This window comes from Pistacia vera, unplaced genomic scaffold, assembly GCF_008641045.1.
Source record: "Pistacia vera cultivar Batoury unplaced genomic scaffold, PisVer_v2 Contig514, whole genome shotgun sequence".
NCBI lineage: Eukaryota > Viridiplantae > Streptophyta > Magnoliopsida > Sapindales > Anacardiaceae > Pistacia > Pistacia vera.
Window position 1 is genome coordinate 136,640 of NW_022196351.1, and position 17,137 is coordinate 153,776.

Genomic DNA, 17,137 nt, shown 5'->3' on the forward strand with positions numbered 1-17,137 from the left:
ACGAGGCTATCTTTGCCAGGGCGTCTGCTACAGAATTGCTATCTCTAGGGATCTGAGTGATTTCAAAGTGTTTGAACGGCCCGAGAGCGGCCTTAGCTTCTTTCAGATAGCGGACCATGTTTTCTTCCTTGGCTTGGTATTCCCCCAAAATTTGGTTGACGACCAGCATGGAGTCGCTGTAGACACTGATCGCGATTGCACCCATTTCTTTGGCCAGTCGCAACCCGACAAGCAGGGCTTCGTACTCAGCCTCATTGTTGGTTGCTTTAAATCCAAACCAGAGAATACCATGAATTCGAACCCCTTCGGGGCTTACAAGGAGAAGACCCGCACCGACCCTTTTTTTGCTTGATGACCCATCGACATAGAGGTTCCAGGTCGACAGGTTCTGAATACTTTCCTGGATGGCTTCTCCAGGCTGTTGCTCGCTTAGAAGATAGGAAAATTCTGAGATGAAGTCAGCAACAGCTTGCCTTTTGATGGTCGACCTGGGCTTGTAATTCAAGTCGAACTAGCTTAATTCCATGGCCCATTTGAGCAGTTTACCCGAGGCTTCTGGCTTTTGGAGGACTTGCCTGAGGGGGTAATTAGTCATTACGTGGATCGTATAGGCGTGGAAGTAAGGTCGCAGCTTTCTAGATGCGATCAGCAGAGCATAGGTTAGTCGCTCCATTTCCAGATACCGCATCTCGATATCTGTCAAACGCTTGCTCGCATAATACACTGGCCATTGTGCCTTTTCCTCTTCTTGTACTAGAGCTGCACTAACCGCGAACCGAGAGACGGACAAATAGAGGAGCAGAATTTCTTGTGGAAGAGGCTTAGAGAGGAGAAGTGGCTTCTCGAGGTGTTCTTTTATACTCTGGAACGCCTGTTCGCATTCGGGAGTCCATTCGAATTTCTTATTGGCCTTCAGGACATTGAAAAAGGGCAAGCAGCGATCTGTTAGCCTCGATATGAAGCGACTAAGTGCTGCTATTCGCCTATTTAGACTCATGACCTGTTTTTTGCTGGTCGGGCTCTCTATATCAAGCAAAGCTTGAATCTTCTCGGGGTTTATTTCTATCCCTCGCTGATTAACCATGTGCCCCATGAACTTTCCTAATGATACCCCGAATGAACACTTGAGAGGATTCAGCTTCATTCTGTACAGTCGGAGGATGTCAAACATCTCAGCGAGATGAGCAATGTGTTCTGAGGCGACCTGGGATTTGACCAGCATGTCATCCACATAGACCTCCATTGTTTTTCTGATCTGGTCGGAGAACATTCGATTAACCAGCCTCTGGTAGGTTGCGCCAGCATTCTTGAGGCCGAAAGGCATAACTTTGTAACAGTAAAGCCCCCGGTCTGTAATAAAGGACGTATGCTCCTCGTCTGGCCCATACATTGGGATCTGATTGTATCCCGAGTATGCATCCATGAAACTTAGTAGCTTGTGCCCCGAGGTGGCATCCACGAGCTGGTCGATTCTCAACAGAGGGAAGCTATCTTTTGGGCAGGCCTTGTTGAGGTCACTGAAATTAACGCAGGTTTGCCACTTGCCATTTGGCTTCTTTACCAGGACCGGATTGGCAACCCATGTTGGGTAGAGTGCCTCTCGGATGGACCCATTTCGGAGGAGGTTTTCGCTTTCTGATTTTAATACAGCATACCACTCCGGATCCATTGCTCTTCTTTTTTGGCGAACTGGCTTGGCCTCACTGTCGACGTTTAATGCATGACAAATAATGTCTGGGCTGATCCTGACCATATCTGCATGCAACCAGGCAAACACATCAATGTTTTCTCTTAAGAAGCTTATTAGTTCGGACGTGAGCTGAGGATTGAGACTGCTCCCAACCCTTAGCACTCGGCTTGGCTCTTTCGGGTCGACTGATACTTCAGACAAGTTCCCAACCGGGCCGCTAGAAGGGATCTCCTGAATTCGAGGATCCATATTATCCTCTGCTGGGCTAGGTTGTAGCTCGATCCTGCTGATCGCCATAGCCTGTTGGGGTGCACTTCGCGGAATGCCCTTTCCTTTACTTGCCATCTGCACCGCTTTTATGTAGCAGTCGCGAGATGCGTTTTGCGATCCGCTCACTTCCCCTATCCTCGTTGAGGTGGGGAACTTCATCTTGAGATGGTATATGGAAGTGACCTTGAAGCTTCTTAGCAAAGGTCACCTCAGGATCCCATTGAAGGCGGACGGGCAATTTACGACCAAGAACTCAGTTACCTTAGTTACCTCGTCATAGTCGCCCAACGTGACCGGGAGTTGGATCATCCCTTTGGGGATTAAATGGTCCCCTGTAAAGCCATAAAGGGGGATCGAGACGGGCTTCAGGTCGGCCTCATCCAGGTTCATTCTTTCAAAAGCGGTCTAGAACAGAATGTTCACAGCGCTTCCGTTGTCCACGAGCATTCTGTGGACGTTATGGTGCCCTATGAGGGGCGTGATTACAAGGGCGTCGTCGTGAGGATGGTGCAAGCGAGCTGCCTCCTTTTCGCAGAAGGTAATCGGCTCCTCCTTTCGAGCCTTTTGTGGTCGTTGCGATGTGTTCATTACCCTGATCGGATCGTGATACGCTTTGCGAGCGTACCTTTCCTGTGCACCCCACGTGTTTCCCGCGAGGTGCGGCCTTCTGAAGATTATGTTAACACTCATGTACCCTCAGCGATCACAACGCTTTTTTCCTTGTCCCTCTTGGTTCTTTTCTTTTGGAGCAGAGTCATCAATATACTCCTTGAAGTGCCTTTTCTTGATGAGCTCTTCGATTGCTTGCTTTAGAGCTCGGCATTCATCGGTGTGATGCCCATTGTCCCGATGGAAGCTACAGTATTTTTTGCTGTTTCTGGCCGTAGTAGGGGTTTTCATGGGTTCCGGCTCACCGAGTAGGCTGGCCTCCTCCGATTTGTCAAGGATTGCAGATATGGACACATTTAGCGGAGTGTATTGGGTTCTGTCGCAATCACGACGAGGAACAGGAGTATAGGACTTTTTGTGCTCGTAGCGGGGTTTCTTTCCTTTTCGCTGATTGTCAATGTCTCCTCTGCAATAGCTCTCCTACTTTCTCCTCGACCAAACATACTGCTCGAGGTGCCGGGATAGCGACGGCGGAGTGCCGCCAATGAATTCTCTATACGGAGATATTTTTTCGCGAGGTTATAGAATCTGGTGAGGGAAACATCGTCCTCAGCCTGTAATTCTTTCCACAGGTCGGTTTGCAGGTGAACTCTAGCTATTATGAGTGTTTAGATGGACTCTTTGGGGGCATGAGCCACCTTGTTGAGTTCTATATGGAAACGATCGATGTAGGATTGTAGGGATTCATCTTTTTCCTGCCTTATGTTGTTGACATAGCTCAAGGGCATCGAAAACTTTCGATTTGCTTAGAAATGCCGTAGGAACGTCGTGCTCATCTAAGGCCACGAACTGATTGATTCGGTTGGGAGCGACCTTAACCACCGTTTGGCATGAGAAGTTAGAGTCACGGCCAAACAACTGCATTTTGCAAGATCTGAAACCTGCTGGAGCTCTATTAGGTCGTTGAACTCATACAAATGATCTTGCGGGTCATGATTCCCATCAAATGGCCGCATATCGGGCATTCTGAACCCCGGTAGGAGTGGATCAGCTAACACTTCGGGAGAGAAGGAGGATGCAGAGGTGACTGGGCCTACTCGTTTTGCCGCTTTCTCAGCATGTCCAGAGCTCGCTGTAGCTCCTCAATTTGTGGTAACGGAGCCAGTTGGGGATTGCTTTCACCAATGCGAGTCCGGCCCTTGCGATTATAGTTCAGGAAAGTCCGAAGGTCGGACTCCTTTTTGCCTCGGTCGGCACTTTCGGCCGCTCTCGACACACGCTGGCTAGAGGCGTGTGAAGGCGATGGATGGTGCGGGGTATTTTCACGACCCTCACGGTGGTACGAACCGCCCCGCGAGGTGTGGGGACCACCCGCATGATAGCGATCAGGATCATTCTGCTGGCGGTGACAAGAATCACCCTGCCCAGCACTTTTGTTTGGGTTCATCTGCGCTGTGGCATGGGACAACTCGGGATTCACTTTTTCACCGAGTCTCAACTTTGCCGGCACCCTGCTTGGGGCACGGCTTGTGTTCGCTGGCCCTTTGGAGCCTGTAGGCTTGTTTTTTGCCACTTGCTTACCCTTACGTCTACGCGCTGTAGTGCTCGTGGCACAGGCTATTTCCCTTTGTCGCGCTTTCGTGCGACTTGTAGGCATTTTTGGCGGTTGCACCACCCCAACTGTTCTAGATGGCACGCCTTGGTCCAAACGATCTAGTCTTTGGTTGACCGTCTGGAAAGTATTATCGAATCTCTCCAGGTAGCTTCTGATGGCGGGGTCAAGCTACGAAGCTGTTGGGATATCCACCGCAGCATCTTGTGGAATTGGAAGTATTCTAGAAGAGGTATCCCCCTGGGTTAGGGCAACTCCCTCAGCACGCTGGTTGGCTTCCTCAGGTTCAGATTGGTGGGCCATTTGTTGCTGTAGGACTAGTAGGTTGGAGATTCTCCTGATGAAGGATGAATGTAATATCCCACTTGAGGTATGTGTTTAAGATTTGCTGTATTAGTTAAAAGTTTACTGTTTTAGCTTCAATTGAGTTTGTGTGTTGTCAAGGTTGGTTGGTGAGTCTTTAATTGAAATGGTTGCCTTGAAATTGGTTGAGTTTTGGTGAAGTTTGGAAAATCCAATCTTCGCCGGGGCGAAGAAGAAGCTTCTCCGCGGCGAGGAAGAGCTGCACCCACGGGTAGGTTCTGCCCTGTTTCGTCGGGGCGACGCAAAGTTCTTCGCCGCGGCGACGAGCCTAATACAAAGTTTCTTGAGTTTTCTAGAGAATTCTTCTTTTGGGGCACAATGACCATTCTACCCCTAATTAGTAGGAAAAGTGGGGAGTAAAATGAAAGGAAATTTAGTAGAGGTTGTGTTTGGATGGGGGTGTATTGAAAGAATCAAAGGACATGGATGGTTTTAAGGAAGGGAAAGGGCAAAATGGGAAAGGATGCTATATATGAGCTAAAAAGAGTTAAGTGTAGAGAAACTCTTTAGTCACACCTTTCCACCGCCTCTTCCATTGCCTAAGTTCTCTCATTTTCTCCATCAATCTTCCAAGAGATTTCTAAAGGATTTAGAGAGATTTTGAGTAATTTGAGTAGAGATTTCATCTAAAGCATCCTAAGGTAAGGATTCTTGTTTTAGATGAGAGTTTTAGTATGTTTTGGTTAAAGCTTATATTATTTTTTGTTTAAAGTTGTAGAGAGAAATCAAGCTACTAAAGGAAAGGAAAAGTATTAGAGAAGCTTTTTCCCTCACAAGGTAAGTAAATCCAACCAAGTTAAGTTTTGAATAAGCTTTGAGTAGAAATTTATTTTAACTATGTATGTATATGTTATACCTACTGAAAATTGAGATGAGATGTGTGCTTAGTCCTAGTAGTTGGGTATGATTAAATTTGAGAAGTGTTTTTGATATGTGATGGGAAAAGGAGTTTGAGATGAAGTTTGAGGGATGTTGTGTAAATCTTTTTGGAAGTGCTTCTCTTGACAGGGATTATGGTTACATGAGGGAGTTTTCCCCCATTTTGGATGGCTAGAGAATGAAGTATAGTAGTAATTTTAGTAGAGTGTTTATATGCACATGAGTTGTTTGATGAAATGCCTAGGTGAAATCTGTCCTGTCACTGCCGTAACTTTCTAAGTAATTTTTGGGTATCTTACGGATTGAATTGGGCTGAGACCAAAACATAGAAGTTATAGCCCTGTTTCTAAGCTTTAAAACGAGACCAAAACCGTAGTAATCCGAGGTACATAACGCAAGTTATGGCCTTTTTAGTGTGACTTGTGCAGAATAACTGTTTTGAGGAAATCTTGTATTTGGCACTTCATTAGTGTATTGGTGAGCATGAGCTAGTTATACACTTAAGAAGTAGCTTGAGACTTAGTAGAGAATTTGAGTATAAGCTACTTTAAGAGTTAAGAGAAAGAGAATAGAGTAGGTTGTGCGATGGGAAACCCGTGAGTAATAGGTAGAGTATTCCCGCATGTACGCCGCATTGAGAGAGCGGCATGAGTATGAGATAGAGAAGTGGTGTAGCCCATGAGAGTGCATGCGGATGAGGGCTATACCCGAGTACCCGAGAGAGAGAGTATACACTCACATGGCCAAGGGTTCCGAATCCATGCATAACCGAGTCCGATCAGCTAGAATGAGTAGAGGTCACGTAGAGTGGGAGCGAGTCCCGGCCGTGCCCCCGGTCAGATGGGGCCGTGACTTACTAAAGAGAGTTATTAGAAAAGAGTTCTAAGAAAGAGAAAAAGAGAGAGAAATACCAATGAGAAGTTGTAAGGAATGAATTAGAGAGAGAGAGAGTTACGGGGATAGATGAGTAGAGGATTTGCTTACTGAGCATTAGTTGTGCTCACCCCTTTGATTTTTATGTTTTGCGGGATCTAGGTGAGGACACGGTCGGATGGGCGTCGGCAAGCGAAGGGAAATGGCTACACTGTCCACCCTGTTTTGATGTTTTGTACATGATACAACTTTTTGTATTTAAATAATGTATATATTTAATAAAAGAAAAATTTGGGCCCAACCTTTTTATGCTATTTTATATGCATTTTATTATGTACATGTTTCATGAGTATTTGAGTAGAAAGCGGCTATTACAATGAACACTCAATCAGGGCCCTCCTTCTAGTGCCAAATTGTTGATGTGTGATTTTGACACCAACTAATCGACACGTGCGTAACGTTGGTTGGCCAAGAGACACACGTGGGTATTGATAACGTGTAGAATAAATGCAGTAATGAGAGGTTTTTAAAGTGGTTCAGATGCTAAGGTAGCAAGTCCTACGTCCATTGATTGTTGTATTAATATTGAGGGTCAAGTCGCAACAGCGGACTGACTTACAAATGATTAGGAAAAATAACAAAAATACAAGAGAGAGAGAGAGAGAGAGAGAGAAAGCTAGCTCAGAGTGTAAAAAGGCCGAATCCCCTCAATGAAGGGGTCTTTTCTTTTTATAGTGAGATGAGTGCAGGTAACCATCATTAAATCCGTGGGTTGGTGTGAATGTCAGGGCTAAATCCGGCTTTACGTCACATTGCCCACCTTCCAAGCTGATTTCACGCGATTTGGAGCAGTGAATGGACACGTGGGAGCTCTATGACGTCTTGCAGGCTTGATGTGCGCTTGCCGTTCTGACGGGAGCAGGTCTCAAGCATAACAAATTGTATATAAATTTATAGTTATAAACACAGCTGGGAAGGAATTAAATGTTTTACACGTTTGAGGCAACTTCTTTCCATATTTGTTGACATTAACTCATCCGGATCTCAGATCTGAAGATTAGATGACAATTTGTGGGAGGAAATAACGGGAAGAGATTCCTTGTAGATGCCATTAGCCAGAATTAGAGATTTATTTTATATCTTAAATTAAAAGTCTTCTTTTTCGGCTCCACTACGTAATAACTATCAAATTTATAATTTTGGCTCCACTACATATAAGTTAAAAGTCTTCTTTTTCTATAACTTGGTCAGCTACTGTCACGTGTCAATGTTTGGTTTTTTATTATGCTTTGGTTTTGTAATCCAAAAAATATAGTCAATTAATACCCTACCCTTTACTCAAACAAGGAAACACAAAGTCTTTTTCTATTAAAATTCTTTGCCAACTACAGTAGTTTGATTTTGTAATCTGCAACATTTAAAAAAAAATTATTAAAGTGATTGATACTCTGTCGTTTCCTTTGTCCTTTCCTTTAGTAAGGAAACACAAAGTCTTTTGTTATTAATTCTGGGTCAATCTTCAAATTCAAATAAAATAAACACATTATATAATACAAATTCAACATATTTTATTTAATGTATAATACCAAAGCGCAATAATATATCAAATATTGATACAGACATTAGTGCACCAAAAATTAATTTTAAAAAAAAAAAACTTTGTGTTTGCATATTTAAGTAAAGGGTAGGGTGTTAATTTATTATAAATCTTTTATAATATTTAGCAGATTACAAGTATTGGAGGTGGCAGCCACTTCGACATTCATGCACTCTCAAGCTATAGCCGTGAGCTGCTGCTTCAATGTTAGTAGGCTAAGTAGATGTATTCAGGGGTCTCGTATTAGAGTTTGTTTTAGGAATAAGAATCTTAGTATCTAAACATATTATTCTTTTATATAAGTGATATGAAAAATCATAATAAAATACATTTATTGTAATGAGAGAATATAGATAATATTGAAATAGTATTAAACTTTGCTACATCTAGCCCAAGTTTGGGTAAACCAAGATAGATTACGCACTTTTTCTCTTTACTATTTTTCATTATTTGTGAGTTTATATTGATTCCAAGCACTCTCTAGATTGTTTCAACAAGAGCAAGCAAAATAAAATACTAAATACTGGGACATGACACTAGTGGACCAAGAAATAATAAAAACAGACTTTGTATTACCTTATTAAAGTGAATGAAGGATAGGATATTAATTTAATAATTATTAAAAAATTCTAGTAGATTAAAAGGTTGAAGTATAGTAAAATATGAATTGTTGACATATGGCAGTAGTAACCAGCGGACCAAGAATTAATTAGAAACAGACTGTTGTTTATTAATAAAGTAAAGAAAAGGGTATTAATTTATTAATTTTAAAAAATATAGTAGATTACAAAAATCAAAGTACAAGTAAAATAAATGCATCTATTAACATTTGACACTAGTGGATCAAGATCTTAAAAAAAATGACTTGATGTTTCCCTATTAAAAAAATACATATATTATATTATAATATTATTATGAAAATCAAAGCACAATAAAAAAACCAAAAGTCCACATATGTGGAGTGGAAATTATATAATTAATAAAGAAAACTTTTAAATCTTGCAGATGACATCATAGAACTACTCAAATCTCTTTCCGTGATTTTCTCCTACATATTTGTGTGAAGTCACAACCTAAAGGTCCTTAATTATGTGTTATGTGATAAAATTAAACAGCCCCTTAATTATTTAATTTAAGGGGCTGTTTTGATTTTCTTTCTTTTGAATTCTTATCGCTCACTCTGTTTAGATTCTTAAAAAAAGAAAAGAAAAAAAAAAATCCTTTTAATTGTCAAATCTGAGATCTAGAAAGATTATATACAGTAACGGATCTAGAAATTCTTATTAAAGTGGACCAAAGTAAAATATAATAGTATATAATATTCATATTCTATGTTTTTAGTTAAAATTGATATAAAAAGAAAAAAAATTACATATAAATATTTATATATTTCTTTAAAATTTGAGGGTAGGCCATGATTCTGAAGCTAAATTCTAATTCTAGTCAAATTTGGTGTTATCAATACAATATTATATACTTATGACAAACTAAAACTAGACATATTTTAACGATGATAATTCACAAAAAATAAATAAAATAAGTTTATTCACTTGGGGTATTATCAATTAGGGGACATAGTTTTATGAAAAAGAGAAAAATGATACAAGTTTCAAAACACACAAAAAAGAACAATTCGGGCTTTGATTTGGCTACGCAAGCGAGATTGTGGACGTTGCTGGCCTTTTATATTTCTTTCTTTTTTCTAAATTCAAACTATAGAACTAAATTTATTTTTCTATTTAAGTTAACACTAATTAGTCTTCAGTACTTTTTTTTATTTTTTTAATTTATTTTTTATATATATAGATATAAAACACGGCACTATTGTGTAACCCATGGCCTAAGCGGTGTATATAATACTCCTTTCGATATGAGATTGAATGGCTTCCTTCAAAAAGTGTGGAACAACTAGAACACCAGCTACTCTCCAGTGGTTATTGGAATACTTCTTTCGATACTATTATTCTATAAAATATAAATAAAAAGTTCTATAAATAAATAAAAGGTTGTTACATTATGTTGATGCTCAGTTTAAGCACCAACGAATTCTCACGTGTGTATCGTTGATTGGCTGTTTAATACACATGAAAATGGAATTTATAAAGCGAAATAAATGCAAAGGGAGTTTTTTAAGTGGTTCGGATGCTAAGGTAGCAAGTCCTACGTCCACTGATTTGTATTGATGTTAGTATGGGTCAGGTCGCGGTTGCGGGCTGACTTACATAAGTTGAAAAAGTAAAAATGTTTACAGAAGAGAGAGATTTCTTTTTATGAAAAATGGCCGAATCCCCTTAATGAAGGGGTCTTCTTCATTTTATATCAAACTGAAGCGTATAATCATCACTAAATCCATGGTTTGGTGTGATTGTCAGGATGTAATCCGGCTTTACGTCCCATTTTCCTTTTCCCAAGCTGACATCGCACGACTTATTGCAGGGAAATGGACGCGTGTGAGCCCCATATCACTTGGCAGGTCTGACGTGTGCGTGTTGCTTTGACGGGAGCAGGTCACCTTCACGTGACATTTCCACGTCAGCCTTTTATTTTCCTGGGCATAACACATTATTTCACATAAAGTTTCCATTCATGTTAACACTTATTATTATTATTTTTTTAATAAATTCAGTTTCTGATTGTCAATATGTACAAATGCAGCTATCCAGAAGTTCTCAAAGGATTAAACATCAACACAGCTTAAAGAAAATAATTGTTCGTGTACTTTTACTTTTAGAAATTTTGGTATGAATCTCTTTTTTTTTGTTATTAATTATAGATTTATAGATCTTATCTTGGTACCAAAAAAAAGATATGTTTCTCGAACTCTCTCCATTAACAAACAGAAATTATTACAATATTTATGCAAATAGTAATCGAGGAAACTAAAGAATTGGTGATAATTCATGTATTACTTCCAAAATGTTCAAGATTTTCCCATTAAAAAAAAAAAAAAAAGTTTCCCCTAGTTCCCTTTACACAAAAACCCTTCATCCTATTTCTAATTTCTAATACCCTTTTAGCCAGATCACACATCAGCCCCCGGTTTCTTACAATTACTAAACAAACCCCGTCCTACCTACTTTCTTGCTGTTACCAAGTACCAAATAATAGCTGTGCTATATGAGCATTCTCCATCATTATATTTATATATAAATAGGAAACAGAGTTCGATACTTATATTCAACAGTCTCATTGTCACTTTATGAAACAAAGACATGTATTGTTAATTTTCAAAAACCTCCTCTTATGGTAGTGGTTATAGATCAAACAATAAAGATACTTATTCATAAATAATAAAGATGGATAAATAAAAAAGAAAATTTGATAAACATGTGATGATACATACTATTTACACTACCCCATTATATTCTAGATTTTTTATTTAGTGAAATAGCACATGTACATCTGCCATTCTCATATACTTTCTTGCAATTATCAACTACCAAATACTAACTGTCCTCATTATATATACATAGGCAACAGGGTTCAATACTATACCTTGAATTCCTCGCCATGGCCAAAGGAAACACCAGTCCACTTGCTCTTCCTATCCCCATCTTTACTGGGGAAAATTATGATGTTTGGAGTTTTAAGATGAAGACATATTTTTTTTCTCAAGACTTATGGGACATTGTTAATTATGGAAACTATTTAGAGATCAGCGGCTCTACTCTATCTGAACAACAACAGAAGCAGTTGAAAGAAAGTAAGAAAAATGATGCAGCAGCACTTTTCATCCTTCAACAAGCCGTGGATGATAATATTTTCCGCAAAATTTCTCGTGCTCAGAAGGCGAAAGAAGCATGGGACGCTTTGAAAGAAGAGTTCCAAGGCAATGCTCAGGTACGCGCTGTCAAACTACAATATCGATCTCTTCTTCATTACAGCTTATAATCGCTTCTTCTTCTTCGCAGACTACCGCGTCAGCGGAAGGGAGAGAGCCGGGTAAGTAGCGGAAAACTAAAATACATTTTCAGAGGTTAATAAATAATATTCCAACCAACAACAACCTTTAAAAAAAAAAAAAAAAAAAAAAAAAAAAAAGTCTGAAAAGTTTTCTTTTTCTTTTTATCGCAGAGGATTTCAAGAAATACCTGCCATTATACAAAGCTATACTCGAAGGCGATCTGCAATCTGTACAAGAACTCTGTGATAACGATGAGAATGCGTTAGAAGCGAGGATTACGGTAAACTTAGACACAGCTCTTCATGTAGCTGTTGGGACAGGCAAGGCCAATCATATTGTGGGGTATCTATTGAATAAGATGTCAATGGATCAAGTGTCACAGAAAAATAAAGAGGGCAACACGGTCCTTTCTGTTGCTGCAATTGTTAGCAATGTCCGAGCAGCCAGCATGATATTGATAAAAGATAAAGATCAAAGTTTAATTCATAATTTAAACAATTCTAAAAGGATACCTTTGGTTGAGGCCACTCGACATGGTCAAAAGGATATGGTCGACTACTTATTGCAAAGCAGCATCGAAGATTTTGATTATAATTCTCCAACACGTTTTACATCAGGTGTTCTTTTCGCAAAATACCTTATAATTGCTGAATTTTATGGTGAGTTAATTCTTTCTTCTGCTACTACTAACTATAACTGATTACATAGCTGATTTTTCAAAACTAACTTTCAATATGCCGATGAAAGTTTCATTTTACTTCATTGATACATATTTACAGTAACTTTCCTCCTTATGAATCAGACTTGGCTTTAGACTTGCTTAATCACCGTCCAATATTAGCGACAATGACGTTTTATGGTGGTGACTCTCTTTTGAGTGAAATAACCAGAAAGCCATCTGCATTTCCAAGTGGAGGAACAAGAAAGCTACCGTTTCGGGAATACTTTCGCTTTTCTAAGGGTGAGTATATATTTCTTTTGTTTTTAATTTTTATTGCTGTATAAAAGTTATTTTAGATCAGCATGTATTAATAAACATTCGAGTAATATTCTACAAATGAAAATATTTCAAATAAAAAAGGATTGAAACTTTTTATTTTGCTTTTATTTTGCTTTTATTTATTAATTAGTATTATTGTTTTCGAATTGTGAAATAAGAAAAAAGTTAATTAGTGAATCATGACCATACATTCTTTAGTAGCCACATTTCAACCGATTATATAAAGTTTAGGTAAAACTTAAATCAGGAGAGAATCCTAATCTTATGTTTTCACAATACACAATCTCAAGTTTACAATATAGTAGTTTAGTACTTGTATAGTTTTAGAAATTGAAACTATTTTAATTTAATATTTTATAGTATAGATCATTTGATGCAAGAATTGTATAATCCTAAAAATTAATGTAAAATAAAAATAAAATTAAAAGTCGTTTCACAGTTTTCTATAGTTTTTAATATGAAAACATTTTTTGAATACTATATCAAACATATTTGCAAATATTTAAAATACAACCCAAACATTTGAATTGTACTTTAATTTGAAAATTATTTTTTAATAGCAATTTAAACATAATTTTTCAAAACACTAAGAACAAATCTATCTAGTATTTTACTCAAACATTTTACTAGGTTAAATATACAGTTATTGTCATTGTTGACCATTGAGTCTGTTTAATTTGCAGATACAAAAAAAAAAGGAAAAACAAAGTTGATGCATGACAAAGTAATTGAGCTTGTCAAAAAGTTGTGCAAGGTAATTGCAGAAGGTAAAACTGACTATACAACAACTTGTTTGATACTAAAACGATCACTCCTTTTAGCGGCAGAATTAGGGGTTTGCGAAATCGTGGAAGCGATTATAAAGTCATATCCTGATGCAATCTGGTTTACGAATGAAAAGAATCAAAACTTGTTCCACTTAGCAGTCATGAATCGTCAAGAGAAAGTATTTAACCTCATATATCAAATGACTGACCACAAACATTTGTTATTAATGTCTCAAGACATTGACAAGAACAACATCTTGCATTTTGCTGGAAAGCTAGCTCCCGAAAACAAACTAAATGTCATTGCTGGTGCAGCTTTTCAAATGCAGCGTGAGCTACAGTGGTATAAGGTAAGACTTCTGATATTAACATTAAAATTGCTGCTTTTTGCACTACTGCATGACTTTTGGGGTAGTGAAAACTAAGATTGATTTGAAATATATAAAGTTCATATTTACGATGTTATTTAGTTTAGCTTGTTAATGAAATATGAGCTTCGTTACACATAATTAATTTATAGTCTAATCTTATCATATCTTGTCCCATCAGTAATCAATTATTACAGTTTAGCTTGTTAATGAAATATAAGTAGCAATGTAGTGATTTCAGGCTAAATAAGAAACAGTTTTAATAGTCCATTTCTAAACGCGGGATATAATATTTAGGTGAGGTGATTAAGAAGCGTCACTCGTCAATGTTTAAGTCAATCATCACATCCTAAATTGCCAACAAATGTGTTTGAGATTCAATTTAGAAGAAATATGGGCACAACTCTTCAAAATTCAAGTCAATTATTACATCCGATATTGCAAGCCAATGAGTTTGAGATTTAGTTTAGGAAGACTTCCTACATTACTAGTGAATTAATGAGCTTTAGATTTAGTTTATAAGACTTGAGTCCTCCTAACCAAATAGACATGTTTTGGGCAATGTTCAATTCAGTCGTCACATTCTACTCATACATTACTAGCGAATGAGTTTAGAATTTAGTTTATAACGCTTAGGTCCTCCTAACTTAGTAGACATTTTGTTGGGTTTCATATATTTATGTTATTTTGTAATTACGAAGTTTATGTTATACAGGAAGTAGAGAACATTGTACCTGCCGACTGCAAAAACGAAGAAAATTGTGTAGGAGAAACTCCAGCTACAGTATTTTTTAAGTCCCATAAAAAACTTGTTACAGAAGGTGAGCAATGGATGAAGCAAGCAGCAACTTCAAGCATAGTAGCGGCAACAGTGACTGCCACACTAGTTTTCCAAGCAGCATTCAGTGGAACTGGTGGCTACAATAAATTGAGTGTGTTCATGACATTTGGGTTTTCAGATGCACTCTCCTTGTTCTCATCGATTGCGGCCGCCATAATATTCATGTCCATCATCACTGCACGCTACAAACAAGATGATTTTCTTGAGGCCCTTCCTAGAAAGTTCATATTCGGAGTTGTTATCATGTTCATCTCCATAACGTCAATGATGGTAGCGTTTGGCACAACTGTTTATCAGATTTTCTATGAGAAAAAGGCATATTTGATGCTTGGTTTAGTGGGAGTATCAGCCTGTTCGCTCATGCTCTTGTTTATGGCTTCGCAATTTTCCCTCATATGGCACTTGCTCATTTACACCTATCGGCCTGGCCTTTTCAGCAAGCCAAGCAAACGTGTACTCAACCGAGTAATTAGATGAGTCAGAGAGAAAATGTTGAAGTTACTCTCGTTCCAGAGTGATTAGATAATGAGAGATTAGAATCCTATTTGTATTCTATACATATTAGGAAAACCCCCGGTTTGATGTAACAACAAATTTCTTCCTCTTGTTAATGAATCTTTAATAACCTCTTAAAACTGAGAGTATTATGAGTTTATGTTTATAGACTTTTTTTCTTTAGATTTATTTTAATACCTAAACCTTAAGAGGGCATTTGGTTGTGGGTTATATAGGACTACTGAAGTTATGTCATCTTATATTATTTGATTACTACATTTGATTGTCAAATAATATAAGATTCTGTTAATCTTTCAATACCAATGGTAGTTACTATTTATAATATTGCAGGTAATCTAATAACCTCCATTTTCTTAAGTATTATAAGATTATTTAGTTATTATATTTTTGTTACAATTTTATCCCTTATTAATAAAATTTTTGGACAATAATGCCAATGTTTTAAAATCAATTTACATTAATCTAGCTTTTACAATTTTACCCTTGTTTAATTAAGTTTCTGGACAAATTTACCCTTGAATTCAAAACAAATTGCAGACTACCACCATCACCGTGGGCAATTGGCCAACCACCATCGGAAGTCGCCGGAGTCGTCAGGAGGCTCCGATATAGCCGTTTCTAGCCATATTTATGGCCAAAAACAGTTATATCAAAGTAGATATGGTCGTTAACTGCTAGATCCATGGCCATTAACAACCATATCTGGGTGAGATCTGGGTGAGATATGGCCATTAACGTGTTGAGATTCATGTATTTTGGATATGAAAATGGTGTAAAAATAATGAACAAGATGATGGATGTAAGGTAGAACACAAACATAACACATAAGCTCAAAACATTTCAAGGTAAGGATGAAATATTACATACTCCTTTGCTATTCAACACTTGAATCTTCTTTCTTAGAGTCTTAGTTCTTCAAGTAAACTTGAAGAATCTCAAAATTTGATCCACACAAGCCAAGAAAGAGAGAATCAAGAGAGTGAGAGAGTCGAGCGAGTGAGAGAGTGGTTTTGTTTCAATTGAATGAAAATGGTTTAACACTTGGTTTATATACCATGGGCACAAAGTGCAAATTTAAATTGTCTTAGAATTCCTCAAACATTTAAAATTAATATTGGAAAAGAGCATTTATGTCAAGTCCTTGGTTTTATGGTTAATTCATAATTAGCCTAAATTTTAATCTCATTAAATATTCTAACTATTTAGAATAAAATCAATGTACTTTTGTCACCATTATTGAATTCAATTCAATAATAATATTTGATAAATCTTTATTACCCTTGGTTAGTGAACTATTCATGGATAATCATTTCTCACCAATACATTATTTCGGATGCAACTGTTTACGTTAGAACATTATTAATCCAATCAATGATATGCATTACTCTCTCTTCTTGAGCTTGGTTTTATGTGTGACCATTTTGGTTCACTTTGATCTAGCCGTGGGCCTAATCTCGGATTTCGGTATATTTCGTTATAGCTATTTATAATCGAAACTCCCACTGATTATGGTAGGCGCCTAGCAATATTTCATAACCCCTAAACCATAATAAAGTGTAAACTTCAATTAACCTTTTCTGATCGTATGTACCATGTAGTAAAAACCATTCGTCATCTAATCCCAATTAAGAATGGTTCATAGTATGTCAAAACCCTTAATTTAATCTTTAATCAAATTGTCAATCGATACAAGGAAACTCATTAACATAAAACTACTTTTCATCTGACATTCATTATACTCTAGCGAGAGATTTCCTTTTTCCCATGTTTATTGACATTCGTCTGGGAGCTCGAGATTGAACTATTTTGAGTTAACGGATCCCATCTTGACCATCACTTGTTCTCGCA

General features: G+C 37.7%; 2 protein-coding genes and 1 long non-coding RNA gene across 3 annotated transcripts; all 3 read left to right on the top strand.

The window, feature by feature from the left end:
- The first annotated feature begins 11,403 nt into the window (after positions 1-11,403).
- On the top strand, positions 11,404-12,319 carry LOC116106419. The gene is made up of 4 exons (XM_031392787.1): positions 11,404-11,733; positions 11,778-11,835; positions 11,968-12,221; positions 12,305-12,319. The coding sequence occupies exons 1-4, from the start codon at positions 11,404-11,406 to the stop codon at positions 12,317-12,319; spliced, it is 657 nt and encodes a 218-aa protein (XP_031248647.1).
- Positions 12,320-12,396: 77 nt separating this feature from the next.
- On the top strand, positions 12,397-12,758 carry LOC116106414. The gene is made up of 2 exons (XR_004124316.1): positions 12,397-12,456; positions 12,600-12,758. It is a non-coding gene; the product is annotated as an uncharacterized LOC116106414 (long non-coding RNA).
- A 749-nt stretch (positions 12,759-13,507) lies between these two features.
- LOC116106420 lies at positions 13,508-15,250 on the top strand. Its single transcript, XM_031392788.1, has 2 exons — positions 13,508-13,914; positions 14,648-15,250. The coding sequence occupies exons 1-2, from the start codon at positions 13,510-13,512 to the stop codon at positions 15,248-15,250; spliced, it is 1,008 nt and encodes a 335-aa protein (XP_031248648.1). The 5' UTR covers positions 13,508-13,509.
- Positions 15,251-17,137: the final 1,887 nt, after the last annotated feature.